This window comes from Solenopsis invicta, chromosome 14, assembly GCF_016802725.1.
Source record: "Solenopsis invicta isolate M01_SB chromosome 14, UNIL_Sinv_3.0, whole genome shotgun sequence".
In the NCBI taxonomy this organism is placed as follows: Eukaryota; Metazoa; Arthropoda; class Insecta; order Hymenoptera; family Formicidae; genus Solenopsis; species Solenopsis invicta.
Window position 1 is genome coordinate 471,663 of NC_052677.1, and position 19,437 is coordinate 491,099.

Consider the following 19,437-nt stretch of genomic DNA (forward strand, 5'->3'; position numbering starts at 1 on the left):
TGTGTGTATACTTCTCAATCTTTTATTTTTTTCTACAAAATCCAAGTGGTATTATTTTGGTATCTGGTATTGAAAATTGTTTCTATTTTAACTAAGGTTGACAATTATCAATTTCTTCGATTTCCAATCCTTTTAACATTGCAAGCTGCATGGTATGTGCTGCACACATTGTCCCTTCACTTATTGTCAATTTTGGTAGAGCTTTGACAGCGTTTATCATATTTATGGCATTGTCTGTAACGACAGTTGTAGTTTTGCCATCAATTTCCCATTTACAAAGAATTTCAAGTATCCTAGCGCTAATATTAATGGTCGTATGACGTTCTTCGACTTCTTCCGTTGTCAAAGTAAGATTTTACTTCCCAATTGTTCATTAAGAACTGACAGACTACTGTCACATATGCATCCTGAGTTCTTGAGCTCCAAAAGTCAGAAATACAGTGACAGACGCGACCTTGGATATCTCAAGCTGCACATCACATGGTGCATCACGTGACCGCATAGATGCTGATAGTGGGTGCTTTCCAACAAGAGTGCCACAGTGTAACACAGTGTCACACAGAGAGTCACAGTGTAACACAGTTGCGTAGTCTAATTGGAACAAATAAGTTACCAAACACGGTCACTAGAGTGCGTAAAAGACTGTGACCTAGTAAAAAACACAGATTCAAATTGAATTAGAAACTTAGCTGTAGAAAATCCAGATCAAGACCCGTTAAATCGGATTATTATTTCGCAAACAAAAGTATATTTTCGAATATGGTAAGTTTTTTCTTGTAAAATTTGCAATGGAGAAATACATTTTAGATAAATCGTGAAAATTTTATCAATTAACAGTTTGAGTCAGAAATTTTAAAGTTAACCTAAAAATTGTGCGAAAATCTTTTAAGTCTTAACCAAATTATAAATATTTTTACAGCTTTAAAAGATCAGTAATATAAATTCTTATAAGTGTAATCTATATTAAAGGTGTGTGTAATCATAGTTTTACATATCCCAAATGTAGACACGACTTTCCATGCTCTCGTGAATCGAAAAAATGTATTCGGTACACAAACTTATGTGACTTTAAAAATAATTACAAAAATAATAATGTATTTCGTTCGTTGTAGAGTAGTATTTCATGTACAAGTTAAATCAACATAGTGATATATTAAAGCATAATAAAATATTGTATTAATATGGATAACTATTATATATTAAAATAAAATCAATAATTAAATATTTTTAGAATCAGAGAATTAAAATAGAAATACTGTTTGTCTTGTGCAAAACTGCACCAAATGCAAATGATAGCAGCTCTACGGACGATAGCTCAAAAGAATCAAGCATGAATATTAGTACTGACACCTCAATTTCCTTTTCGACTAGTGATGAAGATGTTGATATGTTATATTTTCCTTTAATGGAATATTTGACAAGCGGAAATAGAAGACATCGGATTAATAATTATATCGAAATTGTCGATTCGTGGACTGAACAAGAATTTAAAGAACATTTGCGGTTATCAAGATGCACAGCATTACATTTAATTGGTAAGATGTAAAATTAACAAAAGAAAAAATCATTCAGTGATAATTTGACTTTAACGTAGTAAATATTCATATTAATATAAATTAATAAGAAAGTATGATAATATGATTAATATGAAAGTATGATAATATGATTAATATGAAAGTATGATAATATGATTAATATGAAATTAAATAATAACCAAATGTAATGATGTTTTAGATAAATTTGAACAGTCCGAACATATGCCGAAACAGACATTTGGGATGAAACCAATTTCAGCCAAACTAAGCTTCTTACTTTTCTTGTGGTTTATGTCAAACACTGAGCCCCTGCGTACAATATCTGACAGATTTGATATTTCCATCTCTTCTGTATTTCGGATTTTACGTAGAGTGCAGAATTGGCTACTAACAAAGATGAATGATACAATTAGATGGCCACAGGAAGATTATATTGCTGTACGTGAAGGTTTTAGAGTTAAAAAAGGTATTAACAATGTAATTGGGGCAATTGATGGAACAGCGATAAGAATAGAAAAACCGTCCATCAATGAAAAAGATTATAGTAACAGGAAAAAGTATTTCTCTATTACTTTGCAAGGAGTTGTGGATGCAAATATGAAGTTTACTAATATTTACTACGGTGAACCTGGTTCTTTGCATGATGCTCGTGTGTTAAGAAGATCGCCTTTATATCAAACAGCAGTGCATAATAAAGAAACACTTTTTCCTGAGAATACATTTATACTTGGCGATTCAGCATATGCCTCATTATCATGGCTTGTTCCTCCGTTTCGAGACAACGGTCACTTAACACCACAGCAAAAGGAATTTAACTTTTTGCATTCTTCCACACGTATGGTAATCGAACGTGCATTTGGATATTTAAAAGGACGTTTTCGCCGAATAAAATTTTTTAATGAATACCGACATATGCCTTTTATCACAAATACAGTTGTTTGCGCTTGTATCCTGCACAATTATTGCATTGATGAAAATGATGCATATGATTTTGTAGAATATAATGATAATGATGCAGTAAATGCTAATAATAATGAACCAAATGAAAATATTGACTGGGGAATACAAGTAGATCGTAGAATGCAACTTTTTCGAGAGTTGTTTCCCAACTGATAACAAAATTTTAGAACAAAAATTGCGTACCATCGAACAAATGGAATTGTAAATAATAATATTCTAATAATAATATTCTAATAATGGTTTGTAATATTACTTTATTGCACAATACTGCTTTAAGGTTTTCCAACGAAAATGTTGATCGCGAAAATTATGCACTATCAAATTAATTAAATAAAGAAAATATTCTTAATTATTTTATTATGTTATTTGTACTTTTCTGTAATACAACTAAGCAAATTATAATTAAACGCATTTAACATTGAAATTTATATAATATTTCCAACACTTTTTCTTTGGCTAACACAGTTTGGTTTTTTAAATTAAAACATCTTTTAAATATTTGAAATATAATTTCTTAATAACACAAAAAGAACTTAATCCGGTGGTTTTAACCTATAATTAAGAAATGTTTATTTGAAAAGGTTTCTAAAAAATGTTTAAAAAGACTTCTAATTGAGGTATCAAGACTCCTTCAATGGATACTTCTCAATCAATCTGATGAATCAGATTCGGAATACTTGTTTGAAGATGTATTATCCGCGTCTTTTTTGAGGTATGCACATAAAAGTTTACACTTTTCCTTTTCAAGGTTTAATATTTCAGCATGTCTCTTTTCTTTATCCTTTATTTTATTATTCGCGATAGTTTTTTTCTGTTGTAGTTCTTCTTCTTTCAGTTTAATTTGCCTTTTCCTTAATTGTAACAATTCGTCTTTTTTTTTAATCATGTCCTTATACCGTTTCTCTTTTTCAATTTCTTTTTTGGCTTTATCTTGCAGATGCTGCTGCCACTGTTTTCCGAGTTCAATTTTAGTTTTAGCGAGGTTTGAACCAGTTCCGTGTTTTAAGCGTTTTTCGTCTCGTAACTTTTCTAACGTCTCTGCCTGTATTGTTGATTTTACGCTTTCAGTAAACTGCTCATTTGCTGCTATATTAGACGGGCATATCTCTTGAACAACTTTATTCTGTACATTTTTTATTTTAAAATGAGATTCAGGTAGCTCCTTTTTTTTCCTCTATTTTCAGTTGGTTCCTTAGTAGCAGTCATGCTATTTTTTTTATTCTTGGATGTAGAAACGGAACATAATTTTGATGAAACAGTGTAAGCCGGCTTAGCAGTATTTTTATTATTTCCCAAAATTTCGTCGAGTTGGTCAAACCACTGAAATTCAGTAGTACCTCTTCCAGTCTTATTATTGCTATCGACACATTCTTTGTACCGTTTTGTTAAGGCGTTCATTTTCCATCTTACTTGCTGTGGTGACATCTGTAATATGAAGTAACAACAATTTAAAAATTATAACAATTAACTAATGTACGCATTTTGAAAATAAACTCTTTCAAAAATAGCTGTTATTTTAAAATACATTTAGAAATTTACATACATTAAGAAATTTTAATACATAATTTTGTAACGATATTGGTATCACTTGGCGATCTCAATTTATAATAAAAACGAACTATATATAATTAAAGATAACTGAACATTTATTTCAGATGGTTATAAGTAGACTTGGAAAAGATAAATATGTCGTGCTTGAATTATATGCTGCGCACACGCACGCACGCACGCACGCACACACACACACACACACACACACACACACACACACACACACACACACACACACACACACACACGCACACATTTATTTTTATATATATATATATATATATATATATATATATATATATATACATAAAATAAATTTTTTAATCTTACTTCAATTTGGAAATCTTTTAGACCATCTGCGATAGCTATCCATATTTTCGTTTTCTTTTTGGGATGATCCAACATGCCCATTTTCGACTCATACAATGCCAGCAACGCTAATGTAGCTTCGTTCGTCCAAATCGCAGCTGTATACATTTAATATATAACAATACATAAATATATACATATATGCTTATAAAATTTCCATCATATGGCAAAATACTTTCTATTTGAGTTAATCATAATGGTTTTACCTGCTTCCTTATTCTTTACTGTAGGTTGTTTTTCATAATTTAAATCCTGCTCTTCATTCATGTTCTCTTCCATGCCGATAGAATGTATCATGAAACCTGTTTCTGAAGAGTCATCACTATACACTGCAATAAATTAAAGTAAATTATATCTAAGACTGGTTATTTCATTCCCGGCTATATTTTTTTATTACCCGAGATGCACATGGAGGCCAATATAGTAGACGAATGTTAAAGACTTAGGGCAATGTTAAATAAATCGAATTGTATAGGTTTCTGCTTTTAGCATGTTTCGAGCATAAAAGTTATTCTTTAAAAAAAAATGTTCTATTTTTATCAATTTCAAAGAACACGAACGGAATTAATGCCAGATTTTATTATTCAACTCCGATGAATCCGCTATTTCAATTAACCAAGGAAAATGATCTCTGACTTCAATGATAAATTATTTCTATTTCTTTATACTAACTCAACCTTTACTATATAATATAAATTTGTTATACAACAACGTTTACATAAGACTGTTTTTACAATTAATAATTATGGCTCAGCTTAGAAGTTTTACATCGACTGCCTACATGGGGTTAATATATTTTTCTTATTTTCTCCACTTTGACTGCAATTGCAATATATATTAAATACCTATTTTTATTTCTTAATTTATTAAAACGTCAGCGAATATTTTGACAAAGCCTTTGTTTTATATTTATAGAATAAATATATTTTGATTTCAAATGACTTACAGGGAATCTCATTCACTGCAGGTGAGTATAGCTCTTTTTCCCCTTCAAGAAGAATTTCTTTTCCATCGAAACAAGCGTGGAATTTTACATTATCCAACGTAGGAATAACTTCTTAACAATGCCGACAAAAGAATAAACCTGCAAATTAATTCGATGAAATACGTCCGAATAATGGATAATCAACGAATGCATTGTTTCTTAGTCTTATACAATTCCTTGAATAAAAATTATGAATATTGATTACCATCTAAGAGTTCTGGGTCCGGTACATAATTCGAACACGAAGACATTGTAAAAATATAGGTCCAGCGTGCTAATTCTTCAAGATGTAGCATGTAAAGAAACAAACATAAACGAAAGATTTAAACTATTTTTTGTAGGTTAAGCAAAACTAAACATGACTAAAGTGTATCAGTACCACACTTGAAAAAATAATTTTTTTGCCCAATGTGTTGGCACTATTGATGGCTGACACGGCCAAACTTAAGATCAAGCTGTGTTTTGCAGTGTCGCTCTGTGTCTCTCTGTGTCATAGTTGGAAAGCACCAATGTAGACACTGTGTTACACAGTGTCGCCTGTGTCTCTTGTTGGAAAGCACCCAGTGTAGTAGCGAGCGCCACACTATGTCGAAAATGTGAAAGGGAGAATTCCTGAAGGCGACGACCAAGGAGACGTATCTTACAGAAAAATGTAGAGATTAGAATTTGCATCGCGATATCTCCGCTTGTACGGCACGGAGAGAAAAAATAAAAACACTTTTATATATGCAATTTTTCCCAAGCTATCGAATGAGACGACTTTGAACTTGATCGGTTCAGCCGTTGCTGAGATCTAATAATCTCGTTATGCTTGAACTCGCTGACTCGCGTAAAAGAGGCTTCGGTCTTTCTCGCTTTTTTTTTGAATTGGCACGAGACGCGACCGCGCCTCTTGATAGTAATATGTTTTCTCGGAGGTGTTAAATCTGAAATAATATTGGGACAATGTCCATGAATCGATAAAAAGAACGCTATTATTAGAACTAATGTGTGGGAAATGAGCTTTTTCTAACAGTAATTTAAAATAATCTGTAAGAAATATAAATTTTATTTCAATAACTTCCTTTACAGCTATCGTTAGATTGTTAAATAAAATATAAAATATTATAGGGATAATAATTGATAACTAAGGATTGCTACTTTATTATATTATTTTATTTATGAAATTATTTTTCAATAGTATAACAGTATTTAAAAATCTGTTATACATGAAAAATTTAATTACCTGATGTTATTTTAACAGATTTCAATGTTTTTACAGTAACATTTGTTGGATTAAACAAGGTTTCTTGTACTCTTGGTCCAAATCATTTAAACTATATGTAATATAGTTTTAAATTTATCTGTTTTTGTAAAATTGGCATTCTTTAGTTTCAATAAATTGAGTAGGATTATTAAAGTACAGAAAGATGTTCTTCCGAATAATTTAAAGAAAAATGACGTTTATAAAAGCTTACTTTTTTAAATCGATATTATGAATCATGAATCCTGATTCAACAGCTGCAGTAAATTTATCATTTGTAAATTTGAAGATGTAAGACAATTTTTCTTTATGATTTTCACCTGATTGTAATTGTTCATCCAACCGTCTTAACTGACGTTTAGATAAAACTTTTAAATTTACTTTGCACTGGTTTTAGAGAACGATACTATTTATGATTGTCACTTTTTTCATTAGTGTTCCAATTCCGCCAATAATCAACAGCTCGTCTTCTATAAGAATTGTCAAAATCTGCATTATTATTTGAACATTGAACATTTAAGAATAAATTTGAGAATTTAAATTATCTTTATTCAATGCTTCTTCGTCATCTTCAATTATTTTGTAACTATGTATTATAATTTATAAGGTTTTTGATAATTGAGATAGATTTCTTCCGTTACTTCCAAATCATTAAAATGAAAATTATTGTTATCCAGCAATAATTTTTGTATCTTTTCTTTTAATTCTATTTCTGCCTTAATTACTGGTGTTTCTGTTAGATATATTGAACTTATAGGCACCAATAAAAGTCTAACAGCATAAGCGGATTAATAATCATTTCCAAAGATCAAACTTTCCTTTGTATTTTAATATACAAGCAATTTAGCAAATTGCACAGATATGATTATAACAAAACTCTGCACTGACTGAACATAATATATCCATATGAATATATTTATACTATCTATTTGTCTTGACTGTTTACTTATCTTAAATATACACGTAAATTAATTTAAGCACATCAATGTATATTATATCTTACATTATAATTTATTTATAAACGTACTTTTCTAAAGTATAATGTACTGTTGAAAATGTCACGTCTGTTCGCTTAATTTGAATGTACACGTAAATTAATTTAATCATGTCATTGTATGTTATATTTCCTATTTTAACCCACATTTTTATTTATTTTAAAAATATATTTTTCTAAAGTATAATGGATTGTTGAAAATGTTACGTTTGGAGAATTTATGTATTGATAAGAAAAATAATCATCTAGAAGTCACGTATGTCATACTAGAATCGTGTCATATTTTTTAAAGATATTGTTGAGTAACATAATTAACTTTTAAAATATTGTATTTTTCTATGCGACACAGTATTTCTTTATTCACTTTCCAAATATTCAATTTTATACAATAATTATATTATAAAAGAATAGATTTGTAATAACAAAAATAAAAATAAAAAAAACACTGTAAAATGTAAAGTATAAATGAGATTAAAAACTCTGTGAAATATCATCGAATTGAAACCCTACAAAACGCGTGATATTAATACAAAATTTATTTTTTTTATAAAAAGGTGAAAAAGGCCCCAAGTATGTAGACGTATTCTTTTTCACAAAACCCAAATAGTACTATCTTTGTATCCTCATTGAAAATATTTTCTATTCTAACCCATGTACTCTTTAATTTCTATACAAAACCTAAGTGGTTCTATCTCTGTATTCTCATTGAAAAACCTTCCTATTCTTAACTCAAGTGATATTTACTTAAAAATAAATATTTTAAATTAAATTCAACCTAATTGTATTTTCCCCCAAAAATGTATGAAATCTTTAAATTGCACCAATTATAAAGAAAACAACTAGCTCTTTGAAATAACTGCTGTACAAATTTTAATTTATTTGAAAATAAATAATATCTTAAAATTGTGTAATTTAATCCAACTTAAATGTATTTTTTCAAAAAATATATGGAAGCTTTAAATTGCACCAATTATGAAGAGAATATATGACTCTTTGAAATAACTGCTGTACTATTTTTAACAAATAAAATGCAAGTGATAATATCTTTAGTTTTTTAACTCTTAAACACACCGATCTTGTAAAATACGGAAACACATTTTGTGGTCTGGGAGATTTTTTCAATTTTGAGAAACTATAACTTTGATTACAATCAATATTTTTCTACAATTTGTTTTTAATGAAAATTCAGAATTTCAGGAGTGTAACTGCACAATCGGCATTGCCGAAAAATAATTTATTGTGAAGTTATAAAGAAAAAACTATTAAGCAAAAATGAGAAATTGGTCAAAAATCCAGTTTTTCTTCAAAAAATCATAATTTTTGCAACAAAAAACTTTCAAGGATTTTTAAATACGGCGTTTTAAAATTAAAGAGTTACACTTTCAAAATAAAATTTGGCAAAGTCATTCTTTTTAAAAAATATAATTATGTAACGTGGAGAATATGAGGTATTTTTGGGTACCTAAAAATCTATTAAAAAAAAAAAATTATATCTTTGCAACAAAAAACTTTTAAGGACTTTTCAGTTTCGAGGCTTTTGTGGCCGTTGATATCGTTAACCGAGAGGGTTTCTGGATAGATGCTACGTGCGTGTTGGGCACTTTGCCAACGTTTCGCAAACATTGCAGCGGTCAGTGTGGGTTGGTTTTCAATAAACCCGATGGCCTAAGGTACCATCTCCGTTTCTTCGAACCAACTTTTAAGGACTTTACAATACGGCGTTTTAAGGCTAAAAATTCATACTTTCTAAAAAAATTAAAAAAAAAATATTGTCATTTCTATTAAAAAATTTATTTATGTAACAAAATGAATATGAGGTATTTTTGATTAAATCATGTCTAAAATTGAAAATTGATGTGTTTTATGATATATTTTGGAAAAACTCCTTTTTCTACAGCATTTTATAGTATTCCGACTTTAGACAGAGTATATGCAAGTAACATCCGCGAACCGACTTGTTCAAACGTATTTTGTTCAGCTTTTTTATGTGAAATACAAGAAAAAGTTTTACTTACACACTATATGGATCGCATTGACCCTAACAAAACGCTGCTGCCGTACCGTTCAAATTCTAGTTGACCAAAAAAGTTGATCAACCATATTTCTCGAAAAAAGAGATTTCAAACATTTTTTACGTCTTGGTCCAAACCACCTGTCTCATTCCATCTTTACACAGCAAGCGTTTAAAACTTCATATGGGGTTTCTCAGACCAACTTACGTGTTTAAAGGTTAATAAAACCCAAATAATATCTTTAATTTTGTTTAAATAAAATTTAAGTGATACAGGGCCGGTTTATTCCAGTAGCACATGTAGCACGTGCTACGGGCCTTGCGCTTTTGGGGGCCTCGCGACAGGATTGCAAAAAAATTTTTTTTAATTAAAAAAAAATTAAATTTTTATGATGAAGTCAGTATGAAAAAATTAAAAATTAAAAATCTTTAAAAAAGATCAAATAAAAACTAGGAAAAGGAAATAGATAGACATTAAGGCGATGCTGGAGTCGTCTGTATACGCGGATCGAAAAATATTTTATTGAAGGCATGGATTGAAAAATCCTCTTAAGACAATAACGGAGTGCGCTGTACAAAATTTGATATAAAAAACGGAAAAAAATGATAAAAATATAGTTATTTATATAGTGAGTGCGTTTGACAAAGAGCGCTAGCCTGTAGGCCTATTCTCTAACTTTGTAATGATAATTCGGTATCGTTACAGCGTCATTGCGTAGATATTATATATGGTAGAAAAGCTGCGCAACGACACTGTAACAATACCGAATTGTCGCTAAAGAGTTACAAAAGGCCTACTGGTCCCCTTACTCTTCGTCCCTCACGTACACGCGCGCGACCGCGAATCGCTCGACTTTTCATCAAAGAAAAATCTACAGTACCGATGTCGAGTGAGTTCCACTGTCACTCCAGCATTGCCTTAAACATTTGCAGGTTGAAAAAGAACCCCCTCTCCCCCCGCATGACCCTAATATTGACCTCATCCAATAGACATTTGAACGCGAAGAAAACAAATGCCATCTTCTCCTATATGCGCTTCTATAAGCACTGAGCTCACATACGTGGTTTGCGCTTGTGTCCGTTGTCCCCTTCACTACGATTGCGTGTTACTCGCATCTCGAATCTGGTATCATTGGTTTTCATAGTTGCAATCAATCTTTGATTTGTTCAATTATTAACAAATGTGTATCGCAGACCACAGTCTGAAATCCTCCTCAATAATCCGATCATAGTTTAAGAATAGAGATCGATTAAATAAATTAATAAAGAATAACAGGTAAGAACATTTTATTATTTTTGCTATATTATAATTAGTATTGTTTATTATTATCATCAATTTATTCAATTTATTATATTAGTATATATTAGATTCAATCAAAATTAGACAATGATGCAGAAAGATTAATTAGAGTTTTTTATATTAGAAAAATTAAAAGAGAATTTTCTTCAACTCGTACAAAAATGTTAAAATCAAAATTGTTTACACTTTTCTTTGAAAGTATTTTCCATGATTATGATAAAAATATCTTTCAATAAGTTCTTAGAATGTCTTAAAAATTCTCAGAAGATAATGTTTCGGAGAATGTGAATTATTTTTTTATAATTTAATAAATATTTATAATTTATAATTATAATCCAAATATAAATACAAAGTCTGTCATTAAAACTTAATGTTTTTATTGGTAAAAATTGAAATTAAAAAAATTATTATGTTAGATAGATGTATTTGGGTATTCCGCTGATGGGGAATTTTTACAAATGGCCAATTTTTTAAATTCCATCGAGGAAAACTTTTGACATCGGTTAAATAAAATATATCAATTTATTCATTTTATATTTAAAGAGAATTTTATATAATTACTTTTAATATGTCAATGTTTATAATTTGGGCAATTGTAGTAATAATATTTAATTTTATTAGTAATAAATGTCGATTTATTATTTTTTACACGTTACTATATTCTCATGTCTATTACAAATGTGATTTTTTTTAAATAAATGTAATTACTGGTAAAATTTTAAAATAAATGGTTGAGTAATTAAAAAGTTCAAAAACTGAGTAGACTTCCCTGTCCAGCGGATATGTATATTGATTGTTAGAAATTATTCTTCTATATATTATGTAGGTATTCAGAACAAAAATGACAAGTCGTGAGCGAGATATTGGGCGCCACCATCCTTCGGGTAGTGCTAAACGGAAAGCTAAAGAAGAAAAATTAAAAAAGGAATTAATGACTGTGTCAAAAATTCCGAAGTTGACTACTTTTTTCCAAAAGCAGTACAGCGATACGCCTGATTCTTTAAGTAGATCTCCCTCTGTCTCCGCATCAGCTATTGAAATTTCAGTTAAGGCTAAGAGGAGCACGACTCTTGAAGTTAATCTTTCAGAAGTAAAAAATTTAGAACAAACAGACACACTGGTACCGGGTTCAGCAGAAGAGAAAGATATGGCAATAACAACTGCATCAAAAGATGTGGATTACGAGATTGTAAATAATAAAATATTTTCTACTAATCTAGGAAAGTGGCCTTCGAAATTAGACAAATCTGCAAAAGAATATTGGATTGCAAAAGGAAGCCAGGACTGTCGAAATGTTAATTATGATTTCACTTTTTCAAAAAGGTACTATAAAAGTGAAAATAAAACGAGGTTTTGTCAGATGTCTTATTTTACCAGGATCCACAAACTTACAAATGCTAAACAAGAAAGGAGTTGGCTGTGCTATTCACCAAGCCAAGGCTGCCTATTTTGTTTTCCGTGCAAAGTTATGAACCTTGAATCACCATGTAAATTTGCTGAAGAAGGTTTTGACGACTGGAAGAATGCCAACATTGGATTATCTCGACATGAAGAAAGTATTTTGCACAAAAAAGCCATTGTAACCTTGTTAACTCGAAAGAAAAAGGGTGAGCGTGTTGATTCGGCACTTGTCAATCAAATGGAAAATGAACAGTACTGGCGAAAAGTACTTGAGCGAGTAGTAGAAGTTGTGAAGTTTTTAGCAGAACGAGGTCTTCCGTTTCGTAGAAGTGATGAAACTTTTGGTTCCCCGCAGAATGGTAATTATCTTGGATTATTAGAGCTACTGGCTAAATTTGACCCCTTTCTATCCGAGCATATTAACACTCACGGGAACAAAGGAAAAGGTAACACATCATATCTATCCAAAGATGTATGCGAAGAATTTATTAATCTGATTGGGACTAGAATGCTTGATAAAATAATCAGCGAAATTAAGATGTGCAAATATTATTCAGTCTCATTAGATTCAACACCAGATACATCAAACGTTGACCAACTTACTTTGATTGTGCGATTTGTTTTACCTTCTGGACCAATCAAAAGATTTATTAAGTTTTTAGAAATGGAAGGCCATCGTTCTGCACAGCTCGCCGATAGCTTATTCGACTTTTTAAAAGATAGTGGGATTGATATCAAAGATTGCAGAGGTCAGAGCTAAGATAATACTAGTAATATGAGTGGTAAGTACAATGGACTTCAAGCTCGCATCAAGGAGAAGTGTCAGTTTGCTGAGTACATTCCCTGTTTTGCACATTCCCTGAATTTGGTTGGGAAATGCGCTGCAGAAAATTGTTCAGAAGCCGTCCGTTTTTTCACCTTTATTGAAAATCTCTATACGTTCTTTTCTGCTTCCACTTATCGATGGGGACTACTCGTAAACGCATTGTCACATTGTAAACCTCGCCTTCCTTTGCCCAAAAGAATGTCTGACACTAGATGGTCTGCTCGAGCAGATGCGACTTCAGCCCTTCATAAAAACTATTCTGTTATCCGGAATGTGTTGAAAGACATTGCCGAGGATACTGATATCAAAGCCGACTGCAAACAACAGGCTAGTGGACTCTTGATAACCATGAAAAAATTAGAGACAGAAATCATGATCGTACTGTGGGATCAAATTCTACAAAGATTTCAGATGACCAGTGTTTCATTGCAGTCGTCAAATCAAGACCTGAACACTGCTTGTGCACTATACGAATCTTTGCATGGATATGTCAAAGCTCTCCGACCAACATTCACTGTTATTGAGGATAAGGGAAAAGTTCTCACTGGTTGTCAACAGTACCACGTGGAAGTTTCACGGAGACGACAACGAAATCGCCAATTTGATCATTTCCAAGGATTTACCTCAAATAAAGACAACATAGAATCCATGCCGCCATCCGACACTTTCAGAATTGAAACTTTTCTGGTCATTATTGATAGTTTGGTTGCTGCTCTGTCAAAAAGACAGATGGCATACACGAAATTAAATGATATATTTGGACTTTTTCGGTGCTTACCAACACTTTCCACAGAAGAAATCAAGACTGGTGCTTCAAAATTAATCCAAACATACTCCGAAGATGTAGAAAGCGAGTTTGAAGAGGAATTGATCCAGTTTAGTGAACTCTTAAAAACTGACTTCGTTGTCGTTTTTTCTGAATATCAACAAGACTTTTACGAATTGAAATTGTATCGTCTTATAGTTGATAATTCTTTCGACTCTTGTTTTCCTAATGTCAAAATTGCGTTGAAAACTTACCTCACTATGGTTACCAACTGCAGTGGTGAACGCTCTTTTTCAAAATTGAAACGCATCAAGAACGAAGTAAGAGCCACTATGAGTCAAAAAAGACTGAACAACCTCTCATTGATGAGTATTGAACGTGAGTTGCTGAGAGAAATGAACACAACGAAGATAATTGATGAGTTTTCTGTTGCCAAGTCTCGTAAACGCTTCGTGACAATTACGAAATTAACAAAAGATTAATAAAAGCATACTAAATTAAAAAATTCTAGATTTATTTATTTTGTTACACTAACAAATGTAAAGATAAACTTGATTAATTTCAGAATGATATAGTAATCCAAGGTAATTTTTTCTTTCTTCTCAAGGATTTACATCCTTGAAAAACGGTCTCATTATTATTAGTGCTACAGGCCTCGCGGATTCTTAAACCGGCCCTGAAGTGATACTATCTGTGTATTTTCATTGAATATTTTTCCTGTTATAACTCAGTGGATGTATTTAACTTAAAAAAAGTTTTAATAGAATATATAATATTTAATTTCAAAGAATTAAAGATAAAACGGAAATGAGACAATTTTATTGAAATAAAAAATTTTTAAACTACAAAAACTTGTCACTGCTAGATATTTCTAAGTTACTATTATATTTTACATTATACTTAGGCTAAATATAGTCTAAGTATAATGTAAAATATAATAGTAACTTAGAAAATTATAATGATTTACAATGTTACTTAAATGTTAAAAAAACTTAACCTTTAACTTACTTTGCTACCTAATTACTTTATAACGTATATTTTACAAGTGTTTTATTTATCGCATTCATTCTTATGTCAATTCTTTTCATTGTTTTTTTTATTTAATAAGTGTTTGTAGTTTAAAAATTTTTTATTTTAATAAACTTTTTTCTTTCTGTTTCTTTACTAATTCTTTGAGATTAAATGTTATATATTGAATTTTTTTAAAATTAAGTAAATCAACGTAGGGTAGAACAGAAAAATTTTTCAATAAAAATAAACAGATAGTTTCACTTGAATTTTGTAACGACCGTACTTCGCGTACGGACGGTCGACGGTACAGGAACGGGCGCGAAAGGTCGCTTGGAGGAATTAGACGTTTTTTAAGGTGGTAAATGTCAGTGTGTTTATTCCACAGAAATTTGGTGTATTTACATCGGTGGTTGCCGGTACGCAGTACGGCTACCGGTACGAAGCTCGGGAAAATCCGGAGCTGCGCTCGAGCGGTGGTCAAGACGCGGGTTTCGAAAACCAGCTAAACGAGCGGACGGACGCGATACAGAGATTCGAATCTAAGCGCGCGGACGGACGCGATACAGACATTCAGAACTTAAATCGGCTAAGCGCGCGGACGGACGTGATACAGAAAGTCGGACTTAAAGATGTAGTTATCGACTCGGTATATGCGGTACGGGAAACTATCTACAAACACGGGAATCTATTTACATCGGGTCCACCTGTCGCGTGAGACGCGGTTCGCGGAACTTAGTCGCGGGTTTTTCCCCGAATCTCGGCGGCCTTGTTATTGTGGCCGTGACGCTCGGGTGAGACGCGACGCGAGGTGCGGTGAGCGTACACGGATCTGTGTATTGTTGTCGGTTCGTCGCGCGGCCCGTCGCGAGGCGGTTAGTACCGTGAATGATCGCCGGAGGACACCCCCTCACGCCAAGTGCGCTTGGTGGAGGCACGGAGCACCGTACCCCTGTACGTGAGGTGGCGTCGGACTCGGGAGGCGGGTCGGATGGAAAATCGCCTTCGTGTCAAGTGGCTTGACAGGGCCCAAGTTGTTCTTGAGCCCAGGTCGACGAGTCGGGAAACGGATCTAGGATCGGAGGCGGAAGCGGTTGCTAGCTAAGTGGCTTAGCAGAGACCGAGGCGCTCGATCTCGATAACAACCTGGGGAAGCTTCTATTCGGCGGATCGGCCAGAAGCGGATCAGGTCTCTGCCTCCGGCGAACGTCGCCTTATATACCCAAGAATCGTGGCGAGGGGGATACGCGGTGTGTTACGGCGGAGCGGTCCGGCAGCAGCATCCCCGCCACTCGATCTCGGGTCTCTCGCTTCGGACCACGCGCGCATAGCGTGGCTGCGGATAGCGCGGGGACGAGAGCGCGTGCGCGCGAAGATGAGAGCGCGAGAGCGATCGCTCGTTCGCTCCGATAGTACAATATTTATTAGGCGCTATACACCGTTTAACTGCCGTCCGGCGGATGTTCGTCCGGACGGTTTGAACGGTTAGGCGGTCCGGGGGGGGGGGTCGGAAGGCGGTTCGTTACAATTTAATTTAAAGGAATTAAAGATACCGTTACTTAGGTTTTATTTAAAAAATAAAGATATTAGGTTGAGTTATAAATAACTTTCGACGCAACTAGGTAGGATGTCAATGTTCGTATTTACCCATTATAAGTCACCGAAATAAAAGAGTTTTTGCTTTCGCTAAATGGATAAGGGTTTAGTTAGTCTTTTGACAACTGTTTTGTGTGGTACACGTTTCATTAAACTGTTGTTCATAATCTCTTAAATGGAAAGTGAAAAAGTGCATATTTGTCATGTGATGCTTTGGGAATTTAAATAAGGCAATATTGCTAAGGCGACAGCTGAAAAAATATGCAGTATGATCAGAAAAAGTCTAATAACAGATTGGGCAGTTAGAAGTTTGTCACATTTTGTTCTGGAGATACAATTTTAAAGGACGAACTTTGGGCTGGACGTCCTTCTGACCTTTACGATAACTTTTAAAGGCAATATTAGAATAAAATCCACGTCAAACAACAAGAGATATAGCAGGAACGTTGAATACATCACGATCAACTATTTGTCGCCACCTGGAGAAATTAGAAAAAGTTAGCAAAGGGTAAAAAAAGGAAATTATTTATGACGATCTAATACTATCATTTGCATTTTATTTGTTAAAAGTAGTACAAAATATATTTAGGTTGGATTGAATTTAAGCTATTTATTTTTAAGTAAATACGACTTGGGTTGAAATAAGAAAATTTTTCAATAATACAGAGATAATACTTGTAACGACCGTGTTTCGCGCACGGACGGTCGACGGTACAGGATCGGGCGTGAAAGGTCGCTTGGAGGAATTAGACGTTTTTCTTAGAGGTAGAAAAATATCAACGTGTTTATTCGACTCGACGTTTTTACATTGGCATCGGCGGTTGTACGGATGCGGTACAGAGCCTTGTGTTCGAGCGCGCGGACGACGTGATACAGATTTGTAGAACTCAGATTTACCAGACGCGCGGACGGACGCGGCACAAACTTACTTCTCCTAGACGCTCGGACGGACGCGATACATACTTAAATTTCCTAGACGCTCGGACGGACGCGATACATATATTCAGAGTTATATCGGTTAAGCGCGCGGACGGACGTGACACGGCAATTCGGCTCGGCGTAGTCTGTATACGCGGGAATCTGTTTACAGGTGCACCTGTTGTGCGACACGCGGTTCGGCGAATTTAGTCGCGTGTTTTTCGGCGAATCTCGGCGGCCTTGTTTTTGTGGCCGTGACGCTCGGTGGTAGCGCGGCGCGGGGAGCGGTGAGCGCGGCGTGTACACGGATTCGTGTTTTCTTCGTTAGCTTCGTAGCGCGGACCGTCGCGAGGCGGTTAAGACCGCGAATGTTCGCCGGGGGACACCCCCTCACGCCAAGTGCGCTTGGTGGAGGCACGGAGCACCGTACCCCCGTACGTGAGGTGGCGTCGGACTCGGGAGGCGGGGTGGATGGAGAATCGCCTTCGTGTCAAGTGACTTGACGGGGCCCAAGTGTACTTGAGCCCAGGTTGACGAGTCGGGAAGCGGAGCTCGGGATCGGACTCGGGAGCGGCTGTCCACTAAGTAACTTAGCGGAGACCGAGGCGCTCGATCTCAGTGACAACCTGGGGAGACTTCTGTTCGGCGGACCGGTCAGAAGCGGATCAGGTCCCTGCCTCCGGCGAACGTCGCCTTATATACCCGAGGATTGTGGTGAGGGGGGTGCGCGGCGCGTTACGGCGGAGCGGTCCGGCGGCAGCATCCCCGCCACTCGATCTCGGGTCTCTCGCTCCGGATCACGCGCGCATATCGTGGCTACGGACGGCGCGGGAACGAGAGCGCGTGCGCGCGAAGATGAGAGCGCGGGAGCGATCGCTTGTTTGCTCCGATACTTGTGTATTTATTAGGCGCTATGTGCCGTTTAACGGCCGTCCGGCGGATGTTCGGCCGGACGGTTCGGACGGTTTGGTGGTCGGGGGGGGGGGTCGGAAGGCGGTTCGTTACATACTTAAGTTTTGTATAGAAATTAAAGAAAGTACCACATGGGTTAGAATAGGAAATATTTTCAATATCCCGTAGAGGTCTGGAGTCGTTTCGGGGCCTCCCGAGGCTGCGGAACTACTCCAGATACAGGAATTGGCGTTCCTGCGGTTTTCCGAGCTCGCTAGGGGTCTGCGGTCTCTCGTAGTCCGCAGATTCAGGGATCTCATAGACCCTGGCGCCCGAGCTGACACACCGTAATCCATCACGCGCTGAAATTACGTGCGGGATGGACCGGGGACCTTGGCTTAACCGCCCGGGCCGCGAGGAGTCAACCTCTATAAAAAATCAAGGAGGCGGCGTGAGTGTTGTGTTTCGCGCCTCAGACGCCTTGGTGGTGTGTGATTTGTCCAATGTACGATGTTCGTCGCGGCGGGGGGTCGGGTCGCCTTCTCCTCGCGGAATCCTGGGGTGATCTTCTAGTTTGTGGCTAATCCCGCGTGTTGACCCGCTGGTTGTCGATGGCCCCGGCTAGTTCGGGTACATCGGCAACGGGCCTTCGGGCCTAGAAGCAACCCGTATACCGGTGCGGCTGGCGTTTCTCCTCGGGGATGTTCCTCGTCAGTGCGGGGGCATCGTCGTGGTGGGCGCTGGTTCTCGCCAAGGCCGCTGATCGGGGGATCGTTCTCGGTGCCTGCTGGGATCGGGGGTCCCGGTTGCCCGCCGCAATCCATTGTCTGGCGCGCGTCGATCGTGGGTTATCTCGGATGTGCGCTTCGCCGCGTGTACTCGGGTTTCGTTTTGTGTTCTTCCCTGGTCGGCGCGTGTGATGTTGTGCCGTCCATTAGGTCCGCCTCGGGTCGGCGGTCCCCGAACGCCGGCCTGTAGTACCCCTCGGGGCGAGGGTGGGGTTCCCCTCGCGAAATAATACCCCATTTATGATTAGCATGGATCACGGCAACGGAAACTTATCGCGCAGGGGGGGTCAGATAC

At 35.7% G+C, this 19,437-nt stretch overlaps 3 protein-coding genes across 3 annotated transcripts; 2 read left to right on the forward strand and 1 right to left on the reverse strand.

Moving 5' to 3' along the window:
* Window positions 1-336: 336 nt before the first annotated feature.
* LOC105207501 (putative nuclease HARBI1) lies at window positions 337-2,802 on the forward strand. The gene is made up of 3 exons (XM_039457315.1): window positions 337-762; window positions 1,232-1,535; window positions 1,735-2,802. The coding sequence occupies exons 1-3, from the start codon at window positions 760-762 to the stop codon at window positions 2,646-2,648; spliced, it is 1,221 nt and encodes a 406-aa protein (XP_039313249.1). The 5' UTR covers window positions 337-759; the 3' UTR covers window positions 2,649-2,802.
* Window positions 2,803-2,940: 138 nt separating this feature from the next.
* Window positions 2,941-5,816, reverse strand: LOC120359530. The gene is made up of 5 exons (XM_039457360.1): window positions 5,606-5,816; window positions 5,362-5,499; window positions 4,622-4,744; window positions 4,377-4,513; window positions 2,941-3,920 (listed from the first exon to the last, which is right to left on the reverse strand). Exons 3-5 carry the CDS (start codon window positions 4,710-4,712, stop codon window positions 3,630-3,632), a joined length of 519 nt encoding a protein of 172 aa, XP_039313294.1. The 5' UTR covers window positions 4,713-4,744; window positions 5,362-5,499; window positions 5,606-5,816; the 3' UTR covers window positions 2,941-3,629.
* Window positions 5,817-11,789: 5,973 nt separating this feature from the next.
* LOC105206953 (zinc finger MYM-type protein 5-like) lies at window positions 11,790-13,109 on the forward strand. Its single transcript, XM_011176404.1, has one exon. The coding sequence runs from the start codon at window positions 11,790-11,792 to the stop codon at window positions 13,107-13,109; it is 1,320 nt and encodes a 439-aa protein (XP_011174706.1).
* Window positions 13,110-19,437: the final 6,328 nt, after the last annotated feature.